Consider the following 24,923-nt stretch of genomic DNA (forward strand, 5'->3'; position numbering starts at 1 on the left):
GGACTCTCTTTCTGGGCAGCCCTGCCCTGACCTGTGTCTGGACTTCCCAGTGTGTGTTTGGACTGTGTTCCCCGTGCCTGCTTTGCCATCTGCCACGGACCGTGCCTGTTCCCTGCTTTGGACTGTGTCTTAAAGTGTTGTTCCCGCTGCCTCCATGGAAGCCTGCCTCATATGGGCCCAAGCCGCTGCTAGCAGCCGGGCGCCTGCCGGGGAAACCTCCAGCGAGCCTGGCTAGGCGCTCCCTGGTCAGTTCCCGCCTGGAGCCTCCCGCGGGTAGGTCGCCGAGCTCGCCCTTGCTACCGGGCAGCCTGCTATCCAGCCCCAGCTATGCCCAGCCGGCATCCATGTTCTCAGGCACCCAGAAGACCCTGGGAAGAAGACTGCTTTGAGAAGCCATTTCGGCGAAGCGGGCACACCACGTCCGCAGCGAGAGCCCCTCGCCCCGCTCTGCATATCTTAGGAGCCGCCCCGGAGAAGGAACTAAGTGCCGACCATCCCAAGCACTTAGAGAATGCATCTCAAAGAAACCTCCGCATTCCAAAGCTGATGACATCAGGACAAGCCCTGTCCGCTGGAACATCCTTTCAGCCCACTTGGATTTCCCCCTCCCTCCTTTGTCCCCTCTTCCTGAGGTGTCACTTATCACAATCTGATTACCAAAGTGGCCCATCCAAGCCATTCAGTGACCCATTAGACCCTTTGTTTTAATCTGTGAGAACCACCAAGTACAGCACCAGCCCCAGGGTACGTTTTGGGGTATTTAAGCTGGTCTCTCAGACCACTCGGTGCCTCGGCCATTCCCTATCCAGACCTCCTTGCTGTCCGTCTGTGGTCCCAGTGCTGGCATTGGGCCACCCTCGCTGCCGTGTCTCTGCTTCGCTCCAGGATTGTGAGTATTTCCCTTATCATCGTTGGGAACCAGCTAATGCGAATGTCTCTGTATTTCCTACTCTGTATTTCTTAGACCTTGTATGTTCCTTGTATGATTGTGCAAGCTAGGCTTACGCTACACTCAATACACGTGTTTGGACCTGACTCGTTGTCTGCCTCTTTTTCACTAGAGTGTCTGGGATCAGGACCTCCGTATACATAGGTTATGATCCTCGCTTAATATTAATAGTTACAGACTGCTACAGCTAATTCCCCATTACAAGAAAGAGCAGTTCTGGTAACAGTTTACTGGTGGAGAATGCGGGCATAACCCGGTTCGTGTGAATACACGTGAGTCGACACGCGTGTCTTCAGCGAACTGACTTAGAGGAAAATTTTCCAGACCTCAGTGTAAAGAGCGCAATTTAGCTCAGGGAATTAAAAGTGTGAGTGTGTGTGGCTCTAGCGAGCATTTCTATCTTGTGGGTTGGCTTTTCCCCCATTTCCTCCTTCAGCCAGCTTTGGACTACTTGCCTTTTGTGGTGCACCGCGAGGCCCTCCAGCCGTTATAACCGGTGTACTGTGGGTGAGGACCTCTGAACTGGTGAAGTTCCTGGCCACCTTCCGGGCCGCCTAAACGCGTCTATGTGGGTGGGATCCCAGAAGTAGGCTCTATAGATATATATATCCTGAAGCAGCACATATAAAATTATCTTCCGCCCTCCCCCGTCTCTCCTAAGTCCGTCCAAACCCCCCGTTCCTGCCAGCACTTAGGCTTCAATCCCCGCTCCGGAGGAAACGTGAAGGGATCGATAGTCCGTTCGTTCAGTCAGTTTAGCTTTGGGAATCTAAAGCCAGGTTCCTGAAGCCCCGCGGCAGCCGGCCGCACCGTGCTTAAGAGTTTTAAGGTAGACTCTTGGGCGCCTTTCCGCTTGCGAGTTTTAAGTTAGACTCGTGAGCACACCTCGCTTGGGAGTCAGTGGGACTCTTGGGCACACTTTTGCTTGGGAGTTGTTAAAACTCTTGAGCGCACGTCGCTTGGGAGTACAGTAAGCTTTACTCCTGAGCACTTTTGCTTGGGGACTTGCAGAGGCAGTCCTTGAGCGCATTTAGTCTTTTGGTCTTGGCTTGGAGACAGTTTAACCGTTTGTCTCTGAGCACGAGGCCTGGGGACACTTTGAGTTTAGTTCTTGGGCAGAGAGCTTGAGAGCATTGTTGGCTTCTGAGCAGAGGCTTGGAAGCACTTCAGTTTCTGAGCAGAGGCTTGGGAGCATTTCTGGTTGCCTGAGCAGAAGCTTGGGAGACCCCTTAGTTGCAGTTTCCGGGCAAAGGCTTGGGAACCCTTTTTGGTTTTCCGAGTATAGGCTTGGGAGACCCCTGAGCTTTGGCTTCTGAGCAGAGGCTTGGAAGCACTGAGTGTTTTTGGTTCTTGGGCTTGGAGAGCTTGAGAGCACCCTCTGAGCCAGTAAACTTTTCCTGGTCCCGTGGCTTGTAGGCAAGCTTGAAACGGGAATAGGAATTTTCCTTCTCCCCCGGTGGAGAAGAGCCGAGTGTAGGACCCTTAAAATACCCTGTGAACCTAAAAGTAGAACCTTAAAACCCCCTGGTAAAAACCCTTGAGGACCTGAGGGAAGGATAAACCTCCCAAAAGGGACATAGAGAGGAAGAAGTTGTTAAAACCCTTGAGCAGCTTTAATTGCCCCACCCCTGGTGTCGCTGATCCACTCTATAACCCCCCCTGAGATCAGCCTTAAACTAAAAAGTAAAAATGTACCGGGCAACCCCCACCGTGCCCCGCCTGGAGAAGTGGCTAGTTAAGAAAGGAGATTGCCCCTGGGAAGCCGGTTCCTTCAAGGGACCCGACCCGCTCCAGATAGTCAGAAGCGCCTTCCAAGATTTTTGCGAAAAAGAGAAACCTAGGTCTAGCAAGAAAGATAGGTATGGAGCCTGGGCACTCTTCACCGCCCTACAGGACAGCGTGTCCCTAATTAATAAGCTACAGATAGCTCAGGAAGAACAGGAGCAGGAGATAGAAAAGCTAAGGAAAGAAAAGAAGGAACATGAGGAAAAAGCAGCCGAGTGGCGTTCAGAACGCGTTAACTTCATGCTGGAGAAGCAGGGACTAGCCGCTGCCCTCCAGGACGCCCAGCACAAGGCTGAAGTAGCCACCGCTCGTGCCGATATGGCTGAGCACGCAGTAATTGAAGGTCAGGAGAAAATTGCAAAATTAACCCATGCTGCCCAGTTCATGGCAGAGCAGAAAGTTGCAAAGATAACCGCAGCAGACCACTCCGCTTGTAAGAGGGAGCTAGAGGCCCTAAAGCAGCACCTGGGGATGCAGCAGGCCGTAATTTCCGCCGTGCATCCCGCAGCCCTCTTGGCCCTCCCCGAAGGTAGTACCGACAACTGGTCACCCCCTTTGCCCCAGCCCGAGGGAGCTCCACAGCCCCTCCATCCGATAGCTACCAAAGAAATTGTCACCACAGACGATGATGGCAGGAAGACAGACCGAATAGTTAAGGAAACCCGCAATTGGAGGCCCGATGAGCTCCAAGCCATAGCGGACCGCATGGGACCCCTGAACCGAGATTCAGCTATACAATGGTTTGCACACGTGACCATGTCCCAGCCCTCTGCCAGTGGCTCTGATGTAGCTCAGCTGGCTCGCCATTGTGCCAGCCCCGAAATAGTCACCTCTCTTAACGCATATATTTCCAACCGGAGACTAGCCACTCGCAGTCAGTATGGTGCCATGAAAGAGTTGTGCGCCTTCCTGTGGCCCACCAAGAGTTTAAAGGCCCTATATATTGCAGAATCTCAAAAACCCGGAGAGGATCCAGAGGCATATTTGGCCAGGAAACAGCTCCTAGCCGAACTAGCAGACGAGGTAGATTTAGATTTAAGTGACATGCCGGACTTCGACGACTTGGAGTTCAGGAGAGCAGTCATAGATGGACTCAACAGCACCACTCGCCTAGCCCTAGCAGGAGTAGAGCCCGGGAGCATTACATGGGGAGAGCTGGAATCCCGCATCAGGAGCATTGCTGGCCTGTTGCGAGAGACCGGCGCCATCCGCCATGTGAAGTCCCCAGCCTCTCGTAGGAAGGAAAGCGAGCCGATTAGCGCGGTTACCTATGCCAATCATGGCCCTCACTCTCAGTACCGACCACAGGGACGCAGCCCGTATCCGGAGGCAAGGGGAGGAATCCTGAGGGGAAGGAGCAGTAGCTTTAACCGGGGAAGAGGACCAAGGGACTACCGCCCGGGAGTCTCCTTTGCACCCGCCCCGAGTTACAGTTCCTCCTCCCAGCAAGGACCCCACGAGCCCCGACTACAGGATGCACCCATAGCCCCTTCTCACTCGCGAGCATCGCACCCGTACCACCATCAGGTCTACCCGCCTCCAGATCAGTCTAATGCTTGGGGAGCATCGCAGGGCGACCACGAGGGTTACCGGGACCGCGGCAGCACGCCCCAGTCCAGGGACTCCCTCCGTTGGGAACTATGGATGCGCCTCAAAAATATTGGAGCGAACATGGAGCTCTTCGACGGAAAGCCCACGTCCGTTCTAATGAAGGCGATCATGGAATGGGAAGACCAGCAGCAGCCCCCAGTACCTCCGTCGGCGCCCCCTTTGCCGCCAGACCCTCCCTTCTCGAGCCCCCCGATAGCTGCGGTTCGGGAATGCCCGAGCCCCAACAACCCCTTTAGAGGAAGCGCCGCTTCCACCGACCAGAGTGCAGGATCAGCATAGGGTTGCCCCGAGTCCCAGTCTCCTTCCGTGGGCATAGTTGCCAAACTAAAGCCGGACACATGGGGGAGACCGACAGTAAAGGCAGGGATCGGGACTCCCGGGGAAAAGAAGAAGCCTGCCACTCTCCTTATAGACACCGGAGCTTCTCTTAATATACTCCGGCCCACCTTAGTTGCAAAGGGCACCCAAACCCCCACAACCATGCAGCTCGCCGGTTTTGGAGGCGGCATGCAGGAATCCCCGGTCTGGCAGGATATCCCCCTCTCCATTGGGAGCCTGGCCACCCGGATTTCGGCGTGCGCAAACCGGGGAGAAGACGATGGACTTTTGGGCATGCCATTTTTCCGTGCCGAGGGACTGACCATTGACTTAGCGAACGGGCTCCTGTGGCGCATCCCGGGAGGCCCAGACTTTGTTAATGCAGTCCATCGATGCGCAGCCCTCAAGGCCCCCCTTCCTCTCGCCCCCATCACAGGAGACCCCTGGGTTCAGGACTTTCCCGAAGTGTGGGTGACAGACAAGGCCGAGTGTGGGATAGTGAAGGGCGCCTGCGTCCTGATTGAAGGAAAGGACCCCCCTCCCCAAAGACAGTACAAGTACCCAGCAGAAGCTGAGGCAGGGATAGCCAAGACTATAGAAGGACTCCTTGAGTGGGACGTCATACTCCCGATGCAGTCCATCTGCAACGCCCCATTGTGGCCAGTTCTGAAAGCAGATGGAGTGACCTGGAGAATGACGGTCGACTTCCGTGCCCTGAATGCCACCACCCCTCCAGTTGCCCCGGTTGTGGCCAAGTATAATGAGATCCTGACGGCCATTGCCGCTGGGTCACGGTTCTACTCGGTCATAGACCTGGCCAATGCTTTCCACTCCATCCGGTTGCATGAGTCTTGCTGGTACAAGTTCGCGTTCACTTTCCGCGGCCAGCAATACGCATTCAAGCGGACCCCCCAGGGATTCCACTCCAGCCCCAGTATTTGTCATGCCCATGTAGTTCAGATGTGGGAACGCCTCCAACCCTCCTCGAGGCCCCATGTACTGAGCTACGTGGATGACATTTTAGTCCACGCCCCCACGGAAGAATTAGCCCGCCAAATCACCAGGGAAGTCCTGGAACTCCTCCGCGAGACTGGGTTCAAGGCAAGCAGGGAAAAGGCCCAATTGGTTCAGACCAGCGTCAAGTACCTGGGTCTGACCCTGGGACCCGAGGGTCGTACCCCGGACGCCCAGCGAATGGAGGTCATTTCCAAGCTGCCTGCACCCACCGATGTCCCCTCCCTCAGAGCCCTTTTAGGAACTTTTAACTTCTCACGAGACTTCATTGAGTCCTTTGCAGACAAAGCTCGCCCCCTTTATGCTCTCCTCAAGAAGAACACTCCCTGGGAGTGGGGACTGGAGCAACAGACAGCCTTAGCCGAGCTAAAGCGCAGCCTGGCCGCAGCCCCGGCCCTAGCCCATCCAGATGTTACCCAGCCCTTCTTTATCCAGCTAGCAACATCAGACAAGAGCATAGGAGCCACGCTCACCCAGCAGCAAGCGGGGACCGCTAGAGTAGTAGCCTATGCCTCTCGCAACCTAACCGCAGTAGAAACTAAGTTTAGCCCATGCGAGAAGACATGCCTTGCTCTAGTTTGGAGTCTGACCCATTGGGAATTTATCATAGGAGGCTCCCGCACAATAGTTCAAACTACCCACACGCCTCTCAAATATATTCTGTCTGGCAAGATACAAGACGGACAAGTTTCAAACGCCCGCATAGCACAGTGGACCCTGGCCCTAGTCAACCGCGGAGTGGAATTTAAAAAGGAGACCACTGAGCCACCAGCCCCCTATGGCCTATTGGTAACCGGGACCGAGCACGAGTGCCCCCTGGACCCGCCACCACAGGTTGTCTGGCCAGTCACTTGGGGAGTCCCGCTAGAGGAAGCCCGACAGAACGGCTTCACATGCTGGTTCTGTGACGGCTCCTCCTTTCACGTTGGAGGCTCCCCTCGGACAGGCTACGGCGCCGTGCGAGTGAGCGACGCCCACACTCTCAAAGGTCCAGCCCGCCCCCATTCCAGCCAAGCGGCTGAGGTGCAGGCGCTTCTGGCAGTGCTTGAGTTTGAGCCCCCAGAAAGCCCACTTGCCATTTATACAGACTCGGATTGGACGGCCAAAGCCGCCACGGTCTGGCTCCCGGTGTGGCAGAATCAGGGGTGGAGAGCCAGCGATGGGAAACCCGTAGCCCACCTACAGCTATGGCAGCAGGTAGCAGCACTCCTCCAGTCCCGCTCAGGCCCAACGCAGGTGACCCATGTCAAGGGACACCAGAAGACAAATTCAGAGACCGCTTATTGGAACGACCAGGCAGACCTTGCAGCCAAGGCAGCCGCCACTGAAAATGCTCCCCTACCGGAATCAGCCACCGACTGTCCCCTCCGCCCTGTCACCACTCGGGCACAAGCCCGCAGCCAAGCTCAGGGAACCGCAGGAACACTAGACCTAGCACAGCTGCAGCAATCTGACCCAGAAATAACTGACCTCCTAGCCGCAGGAAGGGATCAGACAGGGAGACTCATGATCAGAGAAGAGGAAGACATAGTTTGGGCAGTAGATGCAGCCGGCGAACGCCATTGGGTAGTGCCATTGGAAGTTAGGGCTGACTTAATTCAGTTTGTCCACGAGCAGGGACACCGAGGCAAGGATCTGACTCTGGAAAGGGTAAAAGAGGTTGGTTGGTGGCCTGGCATGCGCACCGAAGTAGCGCAATGGGTGGACAACTGTCTGTCCTGCGCTACGGTCAATGCAGACCCCACCGGACCTAGAGCTCCCCTCCAGCATCAGAGAATTGATGGACCCTGGGCTCGCATACAGATTGACTTTATCGGCCCTCTTCCCCCCACTGCTCGCGGCAATCGCTACTGCCTCACTGTCATAGACCCCTTTAGCAAATGGGTCGAAGCGTTTCCGTGCAAGAGCAACAATGCAGCCACCACAGCCAAACTACTGTTCAATAATGTCTTTTCAAGATGGGGCATTGTGAGAGTCATGGACTCTGATTTAGGCTCACACTTCATCGGAGAAGTAACACAGGAGCTTTGTAAAGCACTGGGCATCCAGCAACGCTTCCACATAGCCGGCCACCCTCAAGCTTCAGGCGCCATAGAAAGAACCAACCGGACCCTCAAGGAGGCTCTCCGCAAGATGGTTCGCTCCTCCGGGAGAGACTGGGATGAAAAACTCCCCATAATCCTGATGGCCATTAGAGGCACTACCGCAGTTCACGGGCTAACACCCCATATGGTAATGACAGGGCGAAGAATGCAGCTCCCGGAGGCCTTCTGGCTAGATACGCAGCTCCCTTCCGATATGCAGCCTGTAGTGATTAATGATGCTTGGGTCCAGGACCTGCTCTCATCCATACACGCCGTCCACATGCAAGTGGCCCAGAAGTTGGGCACAGCTCAGAAGGATATGGACCGCAAATTGGGATGGGTCAGGAACCCCAGGCAGTGGGAGGAAGGACAGCTCGTTCTGTACAGGAAGTTTTCGCAAAAGGCGCATTCACTAGCAGCCAAATGGCAAGGCCCAGTCCCTATCACAAAAAGAGTCTCCCCAGCTGTCTATCAGGTAGCCATCCAGAGAAAGACAGGAGGAACGTGGCTAAAATACTTTCATGCCTCTCAATTAAAAGAATGGAAAGGGAAGCCGCTGCAAACCGCCCCCCCTGTGTATGACCCTGGGGGAACCACCACCAGCCCAGCCCCCCTCTGCCCAGTGATTCGCCAGATATCACTCCACCCTGGGCCAGAGATACCGTGTGTCCCCTTAGACCAGACTTTTGTAGCTTTAGAGTAAAAGAAACAATAGAATATGTAGATATCGGTGTAAATGTTAAAAGTTTTTCCAGTTCTATTCTTTAACTTCATTAGGCGGGCCCCACAGTTGGGACCCTTAGGGAAAGACACGGCAATCAAAGCCAAATAGGACCACCACCGAAAGTGATTCTTGATTGGATTGTAAGCCGCATGTTCGGAAAAAAAAATTGCACAGGCAAAAGAGATTTGCTGTGTGAAAGTGTTTGGAGAGGCTTTAGCCCAGAAGTGAATGCAGTCTTCCAACGTTGAAACCACCAAATAAGGTGATTTCTTTGTTTGAAAACATTTCACCCGCCGTGCTGGTGAAGATCCCGCATCTACGTAGATTCGGGGTCTCACCTGCCAGACCCACGCTTTCGCATGATGGTCGGCTTTGGCTTTGAGGGCCGTGCCTCCCCTGGAAAAGGATCCCCAAATAGCCCAACATCCCTCTTTTACTAATGTTCATATTCGTCATGGTGAGTTGCTATACGGCGCCACCATCTAGTACGCTTTAGTGCAAAGGTAAAAGACCCGCCAGTATTTTGTAAATATGTGCCCTCTGGAATATGTTATTGGGGTGCGTTCGCCACGCACAAGGGGCAGCATGCCTCATCTACATAGCCAGAATCCCCCGCGCCAAGATGACCCCCCGATTCACCCAGACCCAGTGGCGCCGGCAGATCTCGGCCGCCTCCGCCGCTTTTCGATAAACGCTGCCGAGCACCTTCGGCTCCATTTCGGCCCTTTCCGCCAGCAGCCGCCCGCCCCACGTAATCTTTTCCCTTGCCCGTACCGTATAAGGGAAAAGAAGGGGGGAGACATATTGAAGTTAAAAATGAAGCCCTGCCAGGCCTTCCAAGTGAGGGCAACCTAAAAGCACCCCACACCCGTATGCCTCTTGCTCCGTGTATTTTTCTTTTTGCTCAGTGCATTTTTCTTGCTCAGTGTATTTTTCTTTTTTGCCCGGTGTACCTTTTTTTTAAACCAGAAAATGGGGCCTCCCGAGGGAGTCCCCCCCAAAAATTGGTTGTCCTGCAAACATATGACGAAGGCCTATTTTTGAAAAATTAAAACAAGGGCCCCCGTCTGCAGCAACCCTTATAGTTAATGGAAACCGCTCTTTAGTTTTTTTCGTTTTAAAACGGCAAGGCCAGGCCGAGCCGGACCGACAGCTCTCAGCCCGCAAAATAAAAACAGCCCGCCACCGAGCAAGGGGCACCTGAAAGCCACATAGTCCAGGCACCCAGGGACCCCTGGGGCGAGTTTGCATAATCCCGCCTAACGCACAGCCAACCCTTGCTCGACGCAAAGACGTCCCCCCCGAAATATACATGCTTTAGAAAGAAACCCTCGCACAGGAGTTCCCCAGAGCAACAAGCTGGAAGGCTCGCTTAGTGCTCCGGGACTTCTCGTTCGAACCCCGCTTAACATACAGTGCTGGCAGAAATACACCCTTCTTTTTCCCTGCTTTACTTCATTCATTTTTGCTGCAATAAACTCAGGGAACCTGTACTTATATCCGCAGGTCTCCCCAGGATATTTTCACTACAGAAAGGAAAGGAAGGCCAGGAGATGAGGCACCTGGCTACTCTGTGTTTGCTCGTGCTGACAGGCACCCTAATAGAGGGACGCCCGTCCAAATTAATGCCCTACCCCCACTGGAGATGTATTAATACACTGGCAGGAAACGAAATGATGGTCTGCAAAGTTGTGCAGCAGAGCAATATGACCACCCCCACGGACCGCACTAACTTCCGCAGTTGCGAAGAGCAGTGGATCCGACCCCCAGAGCTTGTTATTTTATGTGTGGGAGTAAAAACTCTGTCCCAAGAGCTAGTGTGTTACTCGCCTACTGACACAGTTTCACCACTTGCTCCGATTCCTTGTATGTTTCTTCCCCGTATCAGGCCAGCCCCCACCGCAGTCCCGGTGGTAGACAAAAATACCACCCCTGCCAATTTCGAAACCTCGCCATTTGTTACTGAGGCTTTCGGACCATACTGTGAAGTTATTTTAGTGTCGGCCGCAGTATGGAAGGCAGGAGACCCCTTTAGAATGACCATCCTACTAGGCACCACTGCCACTGAGTCTGCATCAGTCACTATCACGCCCCCTTCAGGCGCAGTTCTCTCCTTCGCTATAGAGCACTGGGAGAACCTGACCTGGATTGTAAAGGAGGAAGATTTAGCCAAACATGGCCCACCCGATTGGATTCTGGTTCAGCAGACGCCCGAATCCCAAACCAAGCCCCTTGTAGAGAAATTTCACCGGCTTGGGCTGCTCTTTGTAAATTTGACTCACGAACCAGGCAATTATTCCCTGCTGATCCGGACCCAGGAGACCCACACCATCCAAATTGACCCTTTGATTGCCAGCAATGAACAATTGAGCCAAGGCGGCACGCATATAGTGGGCTCCCATGTTTTGAAAACTGACATTCGAGAGAGAGTTCTAGTCCGCCCGCAAATGTCTTTAAAAGAGATCCGCATAGACTTAGCTGAGTTAAATATAACCCAGAGGCTGCCGCAGTGCGCTCCCTATCTGGAGGCCGGTAGCAAGGGTTGGAATGCATGGCTACAACTGTGGATCGATCCCTCTCCTTCTCTCTCGCGTGCCAGACGAAGCATTGCCGACTGGACTGCTCCTGCAGCCGGAGGCTTAGCAATCATGGATTCGGTCAATATTGAGACTCTCGCTAATAAGTTTGCCCATGTCACGACTAGCATCTCCGACTTAGGTAAACCGGTGGTGCAGTCCCTAAATTCCATTTCGAATGGGCAACACGAGATCAGCTCCATTTTAGTTAACTGGGAGAGTCAAATTGAAAGAGATTTTTCTCTGCTGCTCAAAGGGACACAGTCTTTGGAACGCAACCTGTCAATAGCCATGGCATGTATACAAGCCCAACAATTAAATCAGGCTGTGGCCATGGGGCTAATTCGGCAAGCCACGGACGGGCATTTGCCCCTAGAAATTAAAAGATTGATTATGCCCAAATTGTCACCCATAGAACTGGAGCTTGAATCCTGGTGGTCTCTCGTAAATTCCTCATTCTCACCGACCACCCAGGAACTTAAATTATTTTTATTAACGGCCAGTGCGCACGAGTCATTCCACGTGTATCCAGTCGTGCCTCTGGGACTCCAAGTCAGCGACACCGAAGTCCTCTACGCCAGACACCCCGACCATTGGGCCCGCTTCACCCCGACCGGATGGCAGCTCGTCAGCCTCCAAGGGTGCCAGCATCGAGACCAGACCGGCTTCATCTGCCAGGACCAAGCCTTTGCACCTCATCACCCCTGTGTAGCCCCGCAAGTCGATGCCCTCAATGAGTGCCCTTTCGAGGTCGTCCGGGAGAACAGCTCCGCTGTGGTCTACCTTGGGAAAGGATGTGCCTGCGTGCGAACGGCCTGCGATTTTGTGGTCCTGAACTCGTTCCAGCTGAAGCCCGTGATCCCGGGAGTCAACCGCTGCTTCTGTAACCTGTCTTCGGTGGCAGCCTGCGACTTCACCTACACGGTACCGGTCTGGACCCAAGAAGAGATCCTGGTGGCACCCTCCATCTATCGTTATGTGAAGCCTGTCTCCCTTGGCATCGGCCTGGAGCTAATCCACGAGCTCCTGGCCCACCCGCAGCTCCACCGCACCCTCCAGAGCATCCAGAGGGACGGGGACACCACTGCTTTGGTTGTGTCCCACAACGGAAAGGAGATTTTGGATCTTGCCCAGCGGATTAAGACCACCGGTGAGCACTCGTGGTGGGAGACCCTCTTTGGCTGGAGCCCCACTGCCACTGGAATTTACAATTTGGCTTTGCACCCGATCGTCGTTATTCTGGCCTTCCAAGTTTTATTATGTGCCTCATTACTTTATTTGGGCTGTTGGAGCCGCCGACAGCTCCAGCAACTCCAGCTGTCTTACCGCTTGGATCACTATAACCCCGACCTTCTTTTGCCTTAAGGGTCGTTCTTGGCGCCCTCCTTTAACCCTTGTTTGTTTTATTGCTTATGTTGTCATGAACTATGACTATGTTTTATTATGTGTACGGATCCTGCACCGGCCCCATGGACGCTCTGCTGCCGGACTCCGCTCCGAGGCCCTCTTGTGGACTAGGGGGGGACATATCTCTCTGCCTCCCAGCCCACGGCCCGTCTCCAAACGACCGCCAGCGGCACTACCTCCATGAGGACTAGAACTGTGTGCCTGAAGCCCTTCTCGCCGCCTGCCGACCCTGCTCTGCGGATTGACGCAGACAGCAAGGGGGGGTGGAAGTGTGTTTTGGGACACATGGACTAAGTTTGCTTGTTCCTGTATATATGCAACCCAGTCCAGCAGCTGTACTGCGGACTGAGCCGTCTGTGATCTTTGTTACTCTATTGTTTTATGAATTTCTTCTCATTGCTTTTATGAATTTTAACTCCCATGAATTTAGCCCCGAACTAGTCCCTCTCTCTATCTATTGCAAGTGCGCCCATGAACTTTATCCCTATGAATTTGATTTTAACCTTAGGAATTGCCTTTTTAACCCGACTCCCTCCGCCGAGGTAATTCTAGCATATCTATTATCTTATGAATTTGGTTTTAAATGAGACCCCTCCTGAACGGTCTCTTTTACTGGGTATTTAAACATTGGTTTTAGCCTGTATGAATTTGGTTTTAATTTGACTGTATGAGTTGGTCTTTTAATTGAGAATTCTATTTTTCTGACCCCCTATGAGCCCTTCCGCCGCTCACCCCTCATGAATTGTTTCCACGCACTTGCTTTTACTCTTGCTGCTTTTATTGGTTTTAACCTCCCGAATCATTGCTTTTAATCCTATGTATTTATGTATTTATGGTTTTAATTATCTATGAATTGTTCAACCCTTGATGAATTGGTCTATGCCCTGCTTGCACATTTCACTTTTACCTTGTATGAATTGCTTTTAACCCTGCATTCATGAATTGAACCATGAATTGTCCTTGCTTTTAAATCTTCTGCTTATGAATTAATCCATGTATATTAATTGCTCCTGGTTTTTAATGCTTTTAACCCACCATGAATTCCGTATGAATTACCTCCCGCCATGAATTACTCAATGTACACAATTATGAATTATTGCTATTTATATGCATGAATTGATCATTGCTGCCTACCACTATGAATTACTATTGCTATGAATTATTACTATTTATTCTGACGATTGCACTTAGCACACCCCCTGGTGTGAACCCAGAGACCTGCAGCCCATTGGCTGATCTAAATTGCACTTATTTGGTTAGGTGGTTCTCCAAACTAAATTTTTGAGTGACGCCTCCTCCCCCTTCCCTTCCCACTCCTTCTTCGCTCGAAGCTCGACCACCGGACATTGCCGACCACCTCGCCTTTGAAGTCAAGTTCGGAGACCCGCGCGCCTGACGTCCCGGGGTCTCCGAGGGGGGGAATTGTTGCCAAGTAGGCCCCCTCCCCTGCTTTGAAGCCTGCTATGAACTGTGCTAAAGTTTCCTGCGTTACTGTTTCACTGCTGCACAAAGACTGCTTTGCACGTGTGTGTTCTGATACACGTGTCAGTTTCCTGCCTGCGTGCCAATTACCCTGCTGCTGTAATAGACTGTGTAGTTTACTGACTCCATGTTTGGTTAACTGCACAAAAGGACTCTCTTTCTGGGCAGCCCTGCCCTGACCTGTGTCTGGACTTCCCAGTGTGTGTTTGGACTGTGTTCCCCGTGCCTGCTTTGCCATCTGCCACGGACCGTGCCTGTTCCCTGCTTTGGACTGTGTCTTAAAGTGTTGTTCCCGCTGCCTCCATGGAAGCCTGCCTCATATGGGCCCAAGCCGCTGCTAGCAGCCGGGCGCCTGCCGGGGAAACCTCCAGCAAGCCTGGCTAGGCGCTCCCTGGTCAGTTCCCGCCTGGAGCCTCCCGCGGGTAGGTCGCCGAGCTCGCCCTTGCTACCGGGCAGCCTGCTATCCAGCCCCAGCTATGCCCAGCCGGCATCCATGTTCTCAGGCACCCAGAAGACCCTGGGAAGAAGACTGCTTTGAGAAGCCATTTCGGCGAAGCGGGCACACCACGTCCGCAGCGAGAGCCCCTCGCCCCGCTCTGCATATCTTAGGAGCCGCCCCGGAGAAGGAACTAAGTGCCGACCATCCCAAGCACTTAGAGAATGCATCTCAAAGAAACCTCCGCATTCCAAAGCTGATGACATCAGGACAAGCCCTGTCCGCTGGAACATCCTTTCAGCCCACTTGGATTTCCCCCTCCCTCCTTTGTCCCCTCTTCCTGAGGTGTCACTTATCACAATCTGATTACCAAAGTGGCCCATCCAAGCCATTCAGTGACCCATTAGACCCTTTGTTTTAATCTGTGAGAACCACCAAGTACAGCACCAGCCCCAGGGTACGTTTTGGGGTATTTAAGCTGGTCTCTCAGACCACTCGGTGCCTCGGCCATTCCCTATCCAGACCTCCTTGCTGTCCGTCTGTGGTCCCAGTGCTGGCATTGGGCCACCCTCGCTGCCGTGTCTCTGCTTCGCTCCAGGATTGTGAGTATTTCCCTTATCATCGTTGGGAACCAGCTAATGCGAATGTCTCTGTATTTCCTACTCTGTATTTCTTAGACCTTGTATGTTCCTTGTATGATTGTGCAAGCTAGGCTTACGCTACACTCAATACACGTGTTTGGACCTGACTCGTTGTCTGCCTCTTTTTCACTAGAGTGTCTGGGATCAGGACCTCCGTATACATAGGTTATGATCCTCGCTTAATATTAATAGTTACAGACTGCTACAGCTAATTCCCCATTACAAGAAAGAGCAGTTCTGGTAACAACATGATGGTTACATCTCCACTCCAGAAACTTCTAAAGATACTGCCAGAAACACATCGGGCGATCAAAGGCTTCTTTATGCAGCCTCTTCTGCTGCTGAATGACTGTCTGTGAAGTGCCCAGCAAATATTCAAAGCACTCCACACACATTTTCTTCTAGTGGCTACAGTCCTGTATGGTAGGCAACCATTATTATCCTTGTATTACTGCAGGAGGGAAATGAAGCTGAGAAAGACTGACGTGCCTTAAGAGCACCCAGGAAGTTTGGGATGGCATTCAAGTACAAACCAAGGCCCTTAGGGATCACAGTTCCTTCTCTTAGCCATGCTGCTCATCTTGTGGCCACTCTCAAGACTAACAAATTGATTATGGAGTTGGCATTCATGAGACAAGAGCTAGAGTTGCCAAACTCTAGGTGATGGCTGGAGAGCTCACAGAATTACAACTGATGTCCCGGTGACAGAGATCCATTCCCCTGCAGAAAATGGCTGCTTTGGAAGTGGAGTCTATGGCGTTATATCATTCTGAGGCCCCTCCCCTCCCCAAACCCTGCCCTCTCCAGGCTCCACCCCCCAAAATCTCCAAGAATTTCCCAATCTAGACCTGGCAACCCTAGACAGAGCCCACTTTATCTGATCTGAGATGCTGGAGATCTTATATCACACTATGGACTAAAATGACCCAACCACCTCAACAGGGCAGTTAAAAAGTGGTTATGCTCACAGTACAGAGTCCAGCTAGAGTGAAGAATTCTTGTGCTCCACTGATATTGAAAAGACATCTTTCTTAGCCACTCCATGTGTTCAGTTGCTTAACATAACCAGAGAGGCTGTGTTATCATCAATTATAGCTGTTGTGAACGGCCACTGTGTTTATCTTCTATATTTCTGATGTTTGCATAGAAATTTCACAAACTGTACTTGCCTTTTGTAGCCTTTTAACTCTACTGTTTACAATTTTTCCCATTTCTGTGTGTGTGCATGTGTGTTGACTGAGTATTCACTTCATGCATTGGATGAAGTAAGCTCTAAGCTATGAACATTTAAGTTTATGCTTCAATAAATCAGAGCGGGACCACAAGTGACGCCTGACACAGGTTGGACACTTGCCAGCTTCCCTCAAGTTTTGATGGGAAATGTAGGCAGCTTGGCGGAATGTTGGACAAGTGACAGTTGAAAAGTCCATTGGACAGCAGTCAGAGAGTCAAGCTGCAAGACCAGGATGCCTACATTTCCCATCAAAACTTGAGGGAAGCTGACTAGTGTCCAACCTGTGTCAGGCGTCCCTTGTGGTCTCGCTCTCAGTTTGGCTTTAAGGTGCTACAAGACCCACCCACTCCCCATTTTGTTTTTTGTGTGTGTTAGTTAACAGGCAATTTAAAAACCATCTCCACCAACACTGCATTGTAGATTTGCTGCATCGAGGTACGTACTCCCAAAGCAAAGTTTCCTTAATTTTTTAATAGTCTGATCAGAACATTCTAAAGACAGGCGTCCTCTATTAATTCTGCCAAAGGACTCAATTTCTCAGATCTGCTGATTCAGATATTAAGCTGGCTACATTTAGAAAGAATTGAAAAGGACACCTTCCCTTGTCATTTTCTTCAAAGTGTTACTGACAAGAGAACAAACTCTGCCAGAAGTAGCGAAGCCATAAAAGTGAAAGGCAAACACAACAGCAAGCAGTAGCCCTTTATTAGGAGGAGATGTGGTATTCTTTGCGAGAGCTGATGTAAAGCCCCTCATCAGTCATTTTTAAGCTGTGTGCTGTGAGAAATCATTTTTATAAATAATGCTATCTTTTGTGTATAATTCTCTGCTCTGGCCTGTCTCCTCCCTCCAGCTTCTGCTGAGGGTTAGGTAATTCTGCTACATCATTGCAGGGGAGGGGCATTTAATCAGACGGAAGGCAGGCAGGGTAACCAACTAGCCAGGAATAAAATGGCTAGCCTTGCTTCTATGCCTTAACCAAACGTATAACTGCAGAAGTTAGCAGATGAAGCTTTTCATGGCAATGAGGCAAACAGGACCACCGGGTCTTTGCTGTGTAGACCAAGCCACTGTAAGAGGACTGCTTCAAAAGCAGGTAAACCTCTTCTCAGGCCGTATGTAGCTGCCTTACACCAAATCAGACGGCTGCTCCACCTAGCTCACTATACTCTACTCTGATTGGCTACAGCTCTCAATGGTCTGAGGCACAGAAAAGTCAGCTGTCCCCTGGCCTTGTTTTATCAGGATTGCGACTTACGTGTGTAAAGTGTGTGCTTTATCAGCTAAATCTTGGTTCCCACATCCATGCTGGAGGGAAGGAAAAGGGTTGGGAAAACAGGACTGGTCCCATCCTTCGTTCCACCATAGCACTGATCTAAATGATGGGTGGATGGGTGTCAGAGACAGGGCTGGGGGGCTTTCCATCCCCACCCCATCTATCAAATGAAGGCCTTTTGTTTATATGTATACAACAGCCAGCTCAACATCCTGACTCTATCACAATTTGGCTCAGCCATGCTGTCAGCATGATAGAGAATTGGCTGTCAAGTGGCAAGAGAGAGGGAAAGTGAAGTGTTGAAGGCAACGGCAACAGCAGAGGGCAGAAGCTGAGGGATGTGGATGATCACGGAAGAAGAGATTGGAGATCCACATCAGTTCCTGGCAAAACACTCGCTAAAGAAAGACCACTGTTTGATGGAGGGGGTTGGGGCAATAGAAAAGATCCAGCCACCATATTCTATTTGTGCACAATACTTGGAATAGAACTTCACATTCCTTTGCAGTTATGGAAGCTGGCAACTCTTTTTTCACTTGTGTATCAAGCAGACAGCAGAAACAGATCCAATAAAAATGTTATCTGATGCTCATATCACAATTCATTAACCAGGGAGCTCTTGATCCACTTAAGAACGCAAAGCTCCAGTTTTGCTCTCAGTTCCTGAGATCTAGCTGCTTCTTGTTCCCTCCCACTTTGGGACAAGCAGGACTGTTCAGTTGGTTTTATGCTGTGCCAAAGAATTGGCCTTATCGGCAATAAATTCATTGGAGAGAAAATGTCTTCTTTTTTGAGTTGCCAGCTTTTTTTTTGGAAAACTTCCTTAGAGTCTGACTATTAGGACATTACTCAATCATGCTTGGAATAATTTTATTCCAGAAATTTTCAAGCTTAAAAGAGCTCAGTCAGAACACATACTATGAGTATAGAAACGCGCAGGATAAAGACAGGCATATAAATACTTTAAATAAATCAATACAATTAATTTAAGTTTATGCGCCTGAAGAATCTCTCTTACCCTGTCCCCAATTTGCAAACGAAGAGTAGCCGATGTGGTTGTAGGGCTTGATTTTAGTGCCAACTTTTACACTGATCTTCCAGTTGTCCCTTTAATATCAGTTTAAACTGCAGTAGTGCCATTATTGCGCTGTATGCCATGAAAAGATTCAATTGCCTATTTCTGCATAGTAAACCTCTGTTAAAGGGACTGGACATTTTCCTCTTAGCCTGTTGGCAATCTTAATGCAAGCACATGCAAAGAAACACACATTTAAGTGTTATTTTAGGCATAACGAACTTCTGCAGTCGACAAGCAGGCAGCGGTACAGGGAATAGCATGAAGGCAATTGTGAAAATGTGCGTATTGGTTCTTTTAACATTAATTTCACGAGTGAATCCTTCTGAACACACTGTAATCTGTTTTCCTTCAGGCTGGCCAAGAAAAGCATTTGGATTTGACTTGGAAAGTTATTCTATCAATGACCCGGATGGAAGAGAGCATCAGTGGCTCGGTAAGCCCAGTGTCCTCTCATGACCAAGAGCCATGCTGTCCTCAGCAGAACACAGATACCCTGTGTCGTTTTTTTCCCCCTTCTTGTGTCTTCGATCTACAAGAGACATCATCTGTATTTCTTCTGGTTTAATACTTCAGCCCCAACCACCCTGCCATCCCCCAACCAACTTGGGGCAGACTTCAAAGCAGCCATAGCTGCCATCTCCCTGCCCCCCATCCTTTCATCTACTTCCTTCACACCTGCTGCAGCATCCATAATGTACAGCAGTGTCCTTCTCCTACAAAGTGTAGAGCACAGGTTTTTTTTAAAAGCATTGCCGGCACCACCCTCCATCTTGTGCCTTGATCCTAGAAGCAGGGCAGGCCCCACGCAGCAGGGCAGATCAGGCAGACGTTGACAGATTTTCCAATTCAAACTGGAAACCAAAGGGCATGTGCCACTCTAGTGCCATTTCTGGCTCTATGCTTATCCCCACACCCTGTGTCCAAACCTGGCCCCAAACCACAAAACAATTTCTCACTGATGGCAGCCAAGTCAGTCACAGACACTGGTATCCCCTTATAAAGAATGCTCTGTCCTCTATTTTTGTTTGTGAGCCACTATGCAGTAAAAAAAGGTTGTAGCTGGAGCAGATGTTATCAAGACCACCACAGGCCACATAATTTCCAGATGGAGTGTATGCGCAGGTCATCACGCAGGATGAGTGCAGAAGAATGGCATGGACCCTGTTTGTCCCAAATAATAAGCTTGCCATCCTGTAATACACTAACAAGAAGCCTGGAATCAGTTCCCCAGTGCATTGCATAAACTTTAGCCAAGCGTCCCCGCAGTGTTCTTCTAGTGCGCATCTGACTGCGACCCACTGGATCAATGTTGGCTGTAATCTGGGGCAACATAGCATCAGCACATGTTTTCCTAGCATCTCTGATTTGGCGTAACTGGTCAAGTTCACTCATCTTCCTGTGCTAAAAGTGTACTTCTCTGACACCCCTTAGTTGCTCAAAAATCTTTTTCAACGGTTGCCCTACCCAGGCTGACCAGGCTGTCTCCCCCCTTCAAGGCTGCTGCTGTACATGAATGTTTTTTAAAAATAAAAAACCTTTCTGTTACACCACTAATTTAAGCAGCCACCCAACTCCAGTGCTTTTCAGCCCATGCTGGATCTCCAGGCCCTATAGAGCTGCCTTGAGCAGGGGGACGGGGCATTTTTAAAGGACCTGCTGCTGGCATGTGTGCACAAAAAGCAGACGCGATACACTTCCTGCCTCTTTTGCCAACCCCCAACCTTACCACTTGATCTTGTGTGAATTGCCTCCTTTGAACATGCTTGCTTTTCTAAAGTCCTTTTCAACATCTGTTGAAGTAAGTTGCACTGTATTCAGTAGGCTTATGTCAGGTATGTGTGCAGAGGATTGGAGATCTAGTGGGTTTGTGGCTGAAATGAAATTTGAAGTGGGGATTTTATGGATCCTGTCTTTGCTGCTGCATGTGTGAACAGGGGCCAAGTGCCCTCCCAAGCCACATAAAAAAATTTACTAAGAAATGCTATGCTGTTGAAAAACATGCAAATGCCAAGAGGTTTAGGTAAAGGTAGTCCCCTGTGCAAGCACTGAGTCATAACTGACCTATGGGGGGATGTCACATCATGACGTTTTCTTGGCAGACTTTTTGTTACGGGGTGGTTTGCCCTTGCCTTCCCCAGTCATCTACACTTTACCTCTAGGAAACTGAGTACTCATTTTACCAACCTTGGAAGACAGAAGGCTGAGTCAACCTTGAGACGGCTGCCTGAACCCGGCTTCTGCCAGGATCGAACTCAGGTCGTGAACAGAGCTTGGGCTGCAGTACTGCAGTTTACCACTCTGCGCCACAGGGTTCTTCACCAAGAGGTTTAAATACTATAATTATAAAATAAAAACATCTAAGGTCTCCTCCCCTCCACTGCTCTTGGTTGCTCAAGTGGCTTCTATGGCAGCAAACCTCCAAACTCTCCAACTTCACTATATGTATACAAAAACAAAGGAACAAAGTTAGACATGGCAATTACTCAACATGCCTTTCAAAATCTATTCCAACTGCCCACGACTCAAGCTAAGCAATTAGAATGTAATTAATTGCTGCTTAGAAAAAAATAAGAGCATCCCTGTTCCCAATGAGGAAATCCATTGTGTAGTTTTCCATCCAGTTTTAAAATCTAGCAGTACTTTCAATCGGAGATAATCACTCCACCATAGGGTCAGAATAGAACAATTACAGCCTTACTCATGCTTTGTTTTTATTTTGAAAGAGAAAGAACAACACAAGAAAAAGAGAGTAAATTCTCCAGGAAAAGGCAGCCTTTGCAATAAGAAATGTTGAATCGACAAATGGCTGGAAGTCTCCAAACAGCGGCAAAGTAACAAGTCTTTTTTATTAAGCCATAAACATCACACTCAAACGGGAGAGCCCCCCAGCCAAGTGATACATGCCAAAGCCCCAAACATCAATCTGGTATTTGATTCCTCCCTCCTTGGCTTTTTACTGCCTACAGTGGTGGTGTAATGTTAGTAGTGGTAAGTGTCAGACTAGGATCTGGTAGACTCAGGTTCAAATCCCCACTCAGCCACGGAAGCTTACTGGGTGCCCTCGGGCCAGTCCCACACTCTCCGCCTAACCCACTTCACAAGGTTGTTGTGAAGGTAAAATAGAGGAGAGGAGAATTCTGTATGCTGCTTGGGTCCTCACTGGGGAGAAAGGCGGGAAATGAATGAATGAAAGAACGAACGCTGGTGGTTTCAAGGAGAAGATAATTTCTTTCTTAACACAACTGGTCCATACACCCCACAGCAGAGATGCCAAGCTTTATATGAGAATCATTCAAGCTGGACAGAACAGGTTGGATGCAGCCTAAATTTTCCATCGGTGGAATGGAAATTCCTCCCCATCCCCCATTGCAGCCCAGAGATCTTCACAAAATGCTGCACCTTTGGGACGACAGGGGTCTCTGGGGATCGAAATGAGGGGAGTCTACAGTGGCAAGGGGGAACTGGTGGAAACTGCCTTACACTGAGTCAAACCACTGGTCAGTATAGCTCTTCATGGTTTACTCTTGACAGGCAGTGGCTCTCCAGGGTATCAAAGAGAGTCTTTCCCAAGACAGGCCACCTGAGATGCTTTAATCAGAGATGCCAGAGACTGGATCTGAGATCTGCTGCATGCAAAGCACATGCCACTGAGCCACTGTCCCTCTCCTATTTGAAGGGAGGGTCCTCAAGATACTTTAGGGCTTGATGCACTGTGGCACCCTCAGAAATAACAGATTTATTGAAAGGCATAAGCTTTTTGTGGGCTAGTGCCTACTTCATTAGATGCATGAAGTGAACCCTCAGTTGGCAGACTAGGATACAGAAGTGGGGAGGGATGCAAATGGTGCCATGAAATGCAAGAGGTAGTGTCATATCTTTGTACAGCTTGGAAGTATACAAAACAAACAGTAATCATCTGCACAACTGTAATTGGCAACTGCAACTGGCGTCACAAGACCCCTTTTGGGTTTTGCTGCAACAGTTTGGCTAACACGGCTGTACTCCTTGGAATTTGGAGCCAATTAAATCCGGAGGCTATTGCCAAGAGCTTTGACGACTGTAAGCAAATCAGAAGGGGAAAATCAGCTTCCTCTGCTTCAACTAAGCAATAGCTATCATAAGTGGTCCCCTTAAACTGGAATCCTTAGTGGACCACCTACAATCTAAAGACACACTTCAGATCAAAGCGCAAGGCTTTTGTAAACTTCAGTGCAAAGTTATATATCTTCCACAGTCACAGAAGTTAACAGTCTCCTCAACTGCGGTCTGAGTAACAGGCAATTAAGATTAATTAATATTGTACAGTCCCATAGTTGAAGGGGAGGGTCTTTTGACTCTGTCCCCAGCCCTCTTCAGCCTCCCCCCACCCCTGTAGAGAAACAGGTATCAATCACTTCTGCTTGCTAGGAATCAGCTGCATGAACAGAACTGCAATCAGATTCCAAGGGCAACAAGACGTCCCGTTAGTTTGACTTACTCTCCCAGAAATGGATTTTGCAGCTGCGGTTTGCTAGCTGGATTTCCCACCCGTAACAGTTCTGCTCAAAGCAATCAATCTTGCAGCTGATTTATCATTTGAAACAGATTTGAGCAGAGAGCACATTGCTATTGAAAGATGCTCGAGCATACTTCGAACTCACATCGCTGTCTCAAGAGCAGATTCAATAGTACACTAAGAGCCCAACTATCTCGGAAAGATGATTCTCCTGCAGGCTGAATCTCCTCTCTGTGCAGGCTCTGAAATTCACATTTGTACACTAAGGCTGTGACATTTCTCACCGATCTGTGTAGACTCTGAACACTTGCTTCTCTCCCATCAAAAGCATTCTTCGGCATCTCTCACACAGAACTGTGTTAAGTCTCACACAGGCTTAATCTGAAAGGGACAGACTTGCAAGCTTAATGCTTCCTAGAATTTCCTCTCCTCTCCCTTTAACACCTGATTCCCCAACAATATCCCAAAATTTGGAGTAACCTCAGTCACTGCACACGCACTGGATCCCTCTCCACCATGACTTTACCTGTTTCAGGCCTGAGTAGCGAAAACAAAGCCCTTGTAGGTCCCCAAAGCCCTGCAGAAGGCAGCCAGAAGAATTTGCCACTTCAGACAAGCCACGTCCCACACACCCTGGAACAAGCAAATCAGTAGCAATGGAATCCTGAAACAGGCAGATAGGAGGTTGCCATACAAGTTGTACCTGGTTTTGGGTAGGCAGCTGTGTTGGTTGGTCTGCAGTAAAGCAAGAATAGAGGAGACCAGCAAGATTTCCAGGGTATAAGCTTTGGAGAGTCAAAGCTCCCTTCCTCGGATCTGAAGAATCTAGAATCCCATCTGAAGAAGGGAGCTGTGACTCTCTAAAGCTTATACCCTGGAAATCTTGCTGGTCTCTAAGTTGTTCCTGGTTACTTTTCCTTGATTGAGATGGGGCGGTGGCATCCTACGAATAAGGCACTGGGATGCCCAGCCCTGGCTAAAATATAAAGACCCCATCAGATGGCGGCTGTGGGTGCACACAACTATGTACTTCCCTGCCAGGAGAGAAGGAACATCTCAGCCCCCTCTGCCTGGAAATCCGAGGGGTCGGGAAGCGAGCTGTCATTTCGCTAGCTCCTCGCTCCTTGCCCAGCCGTGACCGCGATCTTGCCCCCAGCGATCCGATTCTCCTAGCAGACTCCGAAGAGGCGCACGCAGACGGCGGTCGGCATTCCGCCTCCGAGGGACCGTGTCAAGGGGCTCAGAGCAGAGGCGCCCTCCGCCCGCCTCGCAGCTGCAGCACTCACCGGCGTTGCGGAGCTTTCGGTTCCTCAGCACCGAGGCGATCACCAGCGCGTTGCCCAGGATGTCCGCCACGATGGTGAAGATGAGCACGGCGGCCAAGGAGTGGCGCGCCTCGGCGGGGGAGAAGCGGCCGCCCGCGCACGTCCCGTTGCCGTCCCGCATCTCCGCGCAGCCCGCCGCCAGCCTCGAGCGGGAGCGAGACCGGAGCGGGGCGGGGGGGGGGAGGCAGGGGGCAGAAAAGCCCTTCGCGGCGCGCCCACCTCATCGGGCGGGGCGCGGAGGGGGAGAGAGGCGCAGAGAAGCGCTCGCCCGCCCGCCAGTCCCGCCAGTCCCGCCCCGACGAAGAGCCAGCCGGAGGAGTCGGCGGGTCCCCCGGCCGTGCGCGCAAGGCAGCCTCAGGCGGCTCCTTTCCCGGGGCGCGCAAAAAGGCGCGCACGGCCCTGGCAGCAGCGCGGCCGGCGCCTCAGACAAACTTCCCAGCCCAAAGGAGTCCCTGTTGGCCCGCCCGAGTTCAACTCAGAGCGCGTGG

The 24,923-nt window shown here is 50.8% G+C and overlaps 1 protein-coding gene across 1 annotated transcript in view; it reads right to left on the minus strand.

Annotated features, from left to right (window-relative positions):
• GPR50 (G protein-coupled receptor 50) overlaps positions 1–24,556 on the minus strand; it is a 44,387-nt gene extending 19,831 nt beyond the window's left edge. The window contains exon 1 of the mRNA XM_054996687.1: positions 24,397–24,556. Coding sequence (XP_054852662.1) covers positions 24,397–24,556 — 160 coding nt within the window. The remainder of the gene's footprint in view (positions 1–24,396) is intronic.
• Positions 24,557–24,923: the final 367 nt, after the last annotated feature.

The sequence above is a fragment of the Eublepharis macularius genome, chromosome 13 (assembly GCF_028583425.1).
Source record: "Eublepharis macularius isolate TG4126 chromosome 13, MPM_Emac_v1.0, whole genome shotgun sequence".
NCBI classification, from domain to species: domain Eukaryota; kingdom Metazoa; phylum Chordata; class Lepidosauria; order Squamata; family Eublepharidae; genus Eublepharis; species Eublepharis macularius.